Genomic DNA, 5,883 nt, shown 5'->3' with positions numbered 1-5,883 from the left:
AGTGAGGCACAGCTGATGAACCGTAATCAGGAGCCATGATGTATTTATCTAAATTATCTAAAGGCTCTGCTAAGTGAGGACACTTGTGGGCAAAGAGATTCAGCCCAAGCCCGTGGCTACTGTCTTGAAAAAGTGAAGTCTGGCTAAGAAAGCTGGAAATTAAATGAGACAACCAGGAGACAGGACTCTCCGAGGGCAGGAAGAGTCAGAACAAGGGAGAGAGGGGTTAAAGAAATAGCAGACAGTCCACAGAGTCACTCCGTGAAGCTCGGCAGTGATCGCCCCTCCTGGAGATGGGGAGTCCGCGGCACGCGCAGCCCACTCCGTGCTCAGCATCCCCTCGCACACACACCCTCCCGTCACCCTTGGCGGAAAGGGTCACTTCAGAAATTAATTCTGTTCTATATACTTCATGCTCCAAATTTCCCTCCTGGACAATCATGTAAGATCTAGGGAGGAGCCTATTTTTTAATAGGATTTTTTTAATTATAAGGAAAGTATGGCTCCCCTATCAATTAAATCCAGTTTCAATTAGTACAACCAGCATTTGGGTCATTACTTTAAGTGTTTGAAATCTCTGCTTAAATAAGGTCACTTTCAATTTGGTAAACACTTCTAAGTCATATTAATTCATAGCCAGTCACCCAAGGAATGCTGAGTAAGTAAACATAATCAAGCATTAGCTAACTAGCCACAAATCCACTCGACTTTATTAATTTCTCTCTTGGCAGAGAGGCAAGAAAGGAAGCAAACCATCAGAGACATTCACGCATCATTCATTCAATAAATATTTATTACATACCAGGTGCCAGGCACTATGCTAGGCTAAATATAGGTTCCACTGCATTATTAATATTCCCAGCTAAGCTACATGTGAATGTTTTAAAGAATAAAATGCTTATTTCCCTGAAATACAAATTTCCATTCCTGAGATGCTATGTCTTCATTTCTGCCAACGTGCCTACCTCCACAGAGTGAGTGCTGTACCCAGTCCTTCAGCTTCTGGGCCCAAATCCTCCCTCCAAGAGGCTCCTATCATCATGTGTCAAGTAGTTAAAGAACTAGAATCAGTAAAGAGGCACTCAGAATTTTAAAAGTCCTAGGAGAATGCAATTGGCTAAAAATAGTTGACATTATTGCACATTTGGATTGTTTTTAAGGGGAGTAGCTCATACTTGTTCAAATATATATATATATATATATTCACATGTGGATAGCAATAAAATTTAACAGGAATTCCCTTTGCCTCATTACAAATGTGGCACCTGCTCTCCTATCTTCTCCTGCTGACAACAAAAACTTGTCACCCCTCTAAATTCAGTGCCCCAGAAAAGACCCACTCAGAGAGCTGACCTTAAAAGCAAGCCACAGTTCCCAACAGAACTGGAGCTGGGTTGGAACTCCCAGCTTGTCTCTTGGTCTGAGAGTGAAGGGGGCTGGACCTAATCCTCTCCTACACCTCTGGAGGGGCTGTCCCTGGACATGGAGAATGCATGTGTGCCCCCTGCATTCACATGCTGCGGGACCCTCCCCACCGCAGAGCCCCCCTGGGATAGCCGGCTTACCCAGACACACAGAACACCCCCACACCACCCAGAGGCAGAGTTGAGGCAGTCTCTGGCCTCTGCCAGGCAGTCTCCTGAGGCTGCTGACATCACAAAGGTGTCAACTGGCAACCTCATTGTCATGTGGCTCTCCCCTGGCTCCCCTTCACTTCAAAGGCAGGGAGAGGGTGAGACCTTTCAAAGCGGCCAAGTGGGCCGGCTTCCAGCAGCAGTCTGGGACTGAGAGTAGCAGAGCTGCGAAGCTGGGTGGCGGGGCATCAGGCCTCCCGTTTCAACTCTGTTCAGTTCTCCTGTAATGGAAAATTGCTTTGTACAAAGCTAGAGTGTTACAGTTCTTTCCAGCGCCCCTCCCCCGCCCCGCCCCGCCCCTCAGCAGCCTTTGGATCAGAGGGACCGACTGCGCCTGCAGGAAGGTGGAAAGAGGGTAGTCCTGGCTTCTTACTATGTCCCTTGCTTCAGGCCCTGGCCCCGGATGGTTACTCTTTTCCTTTGGAATGGGTCTGGTATCGGGATCAAAGTGTCCAAATAGCTGTCTGTGTCAAGCCCAGGAGGTGAACTGCACAGCGATGCACTTAACGGAATACCCCCCTGATATTCCCCTGAACACCCGGAGGCTGTACCTGAACAATAACAGAATCACTAGCTTGCCAGCCATGCATCTAGGACTCCTCAGTGACCTCGTTTACTTGGACTGTCACAACAACTGGATCCAAGAGGTGATGGATTATACCTTCATCGGGGTCTTCAAACTCATCTACCTTGACCTCAGCTCCAACAACCTCACCTCCATCTCCCCATTCAGCTTCTCGGTGCTCCACAACCTGGTGCAGCTCAACCTTGCCAACAACCCTTGCCTGTTATCTCTTGACAAACACACCTTTGCCAACACCAGCTCCTTGAGGTACCTGGACCTCAGAAACACTGGTTTGCAGACCCTGGACCACGCAGCCTTGCACCACCTCGTGGTACTCCAAACCCTGTACCTGAGTGGAAACCCCTGGAAGTGTAACTGCTCCTTCATGGACCTCGCCATCTACCTAATAGTGTCCCATCTGGACCCCCCAGGTGAGGGCTTGATTGGGTGTGGTTGGAAGAGGATGTGGTAAGAGTAGGAGGCATTGGTTCTAGAAAAACTAAAGTCAGAAAGTGGTCCACTTGGGACAAAAGTTGACTAAATGCAATCTTACTGGTCAGCTGGGCCAATCTTTGAATTGACTGAAGGGAGAGGCAATAAGACTTGGTAGAAAAAGTTCTGGAATCGGAATCCAAAGAACAGAGTTCCATTCTAATCTTGGCACCTGCTAGTGCCTTGAAAAAGTCACCATTTCTCTGAACCTCAGTTTACTGATCCATAAAATGGGTATATTACTGGGACCTAACAGAGAGTTGTTATGTCAAATAAAACAATGTGTGTGGAAATGATAAAGTACTGTAATTACCAGGTAATGCAGGGACACTGTATTTCATTGATAAACTATTTTCATCTACTTAATTCAGTGACAGGATTTTTCTAGGTTCTAAAAGTAAACTCAGTGATTGGTAGGCAATACAGCGTCCAGTAGGAGTAGGATGTACAGAAGAGAACATTCAGTGGAAACGTTCAATAGAAGAAAAGGCTCAGGAGCTCCCTGAGCAGCAAGGGACGAAAGAGGAGGGAGGAGACAAGCGCTGTGCTCGCAGCTCTGTTTTCACAGCGCTGACCTGTAAGCAAGGAGGGGCCGCCTGAATCAGTGGAGAGCTGAGGGCCACAGGGTTGGCTGTGTCGAGCCCACAGACCCCAGTCTCTTGGGCAAACAAGCCCTCAAGTGTTAGCGGGAGGTTTCTGTGCTAGCTGTTGCCGCTCTGTCCGCTGTCCCTCAGCCATGACCTCGGCAGCATCCCAGTGCCTCATCCCCTCCTCTTCCAGGGGAACTTCACTGTCCTGTCCTCGCCCCCTGTTCTTCACCTCAACCAATGGCGCTATCAGCTGGCAAAGTCAGAGCTTGCTCCAGAGAAAGGAGAAACGCCTCCTCCTGCAAAGCCCAGTGTGATGTTTCGCCCATGTGACAATATGCTAGGTTATTCTTGGCCAGGATGATGGACTTGGGAGAATCAGGGGACAGGGAACTAAGTAAAACTGTGTCCTCCTGCCCGCCTGCCCTCCCGATGGGCATAGCCTAAAAGGTCCTCCCTGGGGCCTGGACCAGAGGGAAGTCACCAGAGAGCCTGGGGTGGAAAATTTAAGGAAGCACTGGGAGTGAGCACAGTGAATAAGTGCAGTCATAGTGCGAGCCTCCTTAAATTTGTACCTTGGACACCTGGCCCTGCTTCCAGAAACTTCAGCTTGAGCTGTTAGAATAAACCAAAAGGAACTAGCATTGCCAGCCCACCTTCCTGATGCTATTGAGCATAAAAGAACAGAAGAGCATTTATTCTGGATATCACCTTCTCCAAGAGCCAGAACTAATATCTCTCTTCTCTATCACTGGTGCTGGGATGGTTTGAGAGCTCTCTAAAAGAGGGTAAAATGTGAGCCATGCTCCTGCAGTACTGTGGCTCCTACATAGGATTCTGCCCCACCACTCTTCATGTAGCCAGTCCCTGGAAGGGTGCCGGCTTCTCCTTCCCCACATGTCATGGTAGGCACATGTGGCAGTTGGAGCTACTCACCTCTTGGCAGCCAGGAAGCAACAGAGACAGGAAGTGTCTGGGCCCCAGTATCCCCCTCAGGGCCACGGTCCCAGTGATTTGGGCTCCTATCTAATAGTCCCTACCTTTACATCTTTCGCCACCTCCCCATGGTATGCCAGGCTAAGGATCAAACTTTTAACTCGTGGATTAAAAGGACATTTCCGATATAGACTACAAGTTACTTTACTAAGAAATAACACTGTCTCTAAAACCTGAAAATCACATGATGACTATCACCTTATAAGTCATTTTAGTTCATGAATGTAAGTCGTGTTATAAGATTATGGCCATCACACCTAATCTCCAGCTTTATTTTCTATCTAACTATCACTCAGAACATAGCCAAGACCACTCACATTGGGTAAAAAGTACTGTCACCAATCCAATATTCTCTCGCAAACCTAGATATCACCCCTATCTACCCAAACTTCAGAAAGATGAATTTAACTTTAGTGTTTGATCTCACGGGCGCTTTATTCAGCCTGATCCTCATGTATATGAACAAACATACATGTAAGCATAAAATACATGCATGTGAATAGACATTGTTCTAACTAGTTACTCTTCTCTCATTGCTGGGACAAAGTACCTGACACCCAAAATGAAGGAAGAAAAGGTTTATTTAGCTCACAGTTAGTGAAGGTCAGTCCATACCCTGCTGGCTCCAGGGCAGAGTGCCCCCAAGGCACACCTACCGTTCAAGGTGGTGGCAAAAAGCAGAGAGCACAAAAGGAGTGGCAGCAGCTCAGACATCTAGCCAGCCTCTCTCCTCTCCTCACATTGTAATGCACAGTATCTGCCCAGGGCACTCACACCCAGAATCCCAACATTGGATCAAGAATCAATCACCAACTCCAGAAGCTGCCCCATGACTGTGTGAGGCTTTGAGGGGACCACTAGACATAAACCATAACACATGCATATACAGACACAAGAGCATGTTCACACAAAGCTTGCTTATATACATCATGCATATGCATATCAATATACAGATGCACACTCAGACACATAGACATATATGCGCAAAGTTAAACATACCTACAGTAAAGTTTACCAAGTTCTTCTCTTGCCTTTTAGACAGACCTCAATGCAAGGGAAGTTATCTCATTGGACACTTGTATGATAATCCCATTGGGTAGAAACATCTTTGCTATTGACAGAAATTCTCAGTGAATTTTGAACTTTAAACCTCCCTACTTTATAATACATTTACTATCAAAATGGCAACTTTTGAAGATGTTCTAGAATGGAACCCACCTATTGTTTCCCATGTGCCCACATTTCAAGATACAGGAAGAATGTGTGTAAAATAAGCAATCACCTGATTGCTCATAAATCAGACTCCAAGTAAGGATAGCCTGGCCCACATAATGGATTCAAAGTCAGTCTGGAATGCATAATGAGACCCTATCTAGGAAGAAAGGAAAGAAGGAAAAAAAGAAAGAAGGAAGGAAGGAAGGGAGGGAGGGAAGGAAAAGGAAGAATGCATAATGACACCCTATCTAAGAAGAAAGAAAAAGAAGGAAAGAAAGAAAAAACTAAATTAAAAAAAAAGAAAAGACTAAAATAAAATCAAGTTTGTTCTTTAGCACTGGGAAGTTTTACTAATAGTGCAATACCAAAAACAGTATAGCAATGGAATTATATA

General features: G+C 46.1%; 1 protein-coding gene across 1 annotated transcript in view; it reads left to right on the top strand.

Moving 5' to 3' along the window:
• The first annotated feature begins 1,718 nt into the window (after window positions 1–1,718).
• The window catches only part of Lrrc52 (leucine rich repeat containing 52), a 20,777-nt gene continuing 16,612 nt past the window's right edge, over window positions 1,719–5,883 (top strand). Inside the window, exon 1 of the mRNA XM_004639875.1 lies at window positions 1,719–2,630. Coding sequence (XP_004639932.1) covers window positions 2,009–2,630 — 622 coding nt within the window. The 5' untranslated portion in view covers window positions 1,719–2,008. The remainder of the gene's footprint in view (window positions 2,631–5,883) is intronic.

The sequence above is a fragment of the Octodon degus genome, unplaced genomic scaffold (assembly GCF_000260255.1).
Source record: "Octodon degus isolate 3935 unplaced genomic scaffold, OctDeg1.0 scaffold00116, whole genome shotgun sequence".
Taxonomy (NCBI): Eukaryota; Metazoa; Chordata; class Mammalia; order Rodentia; family Octodontidae; genus Octodon; species Octodon degus.
The sequence above is the reverse complement of the archived record's forward strand: the minus strand, read 5'-3'. Positions and strand labels throughout refer to the sequence as shown.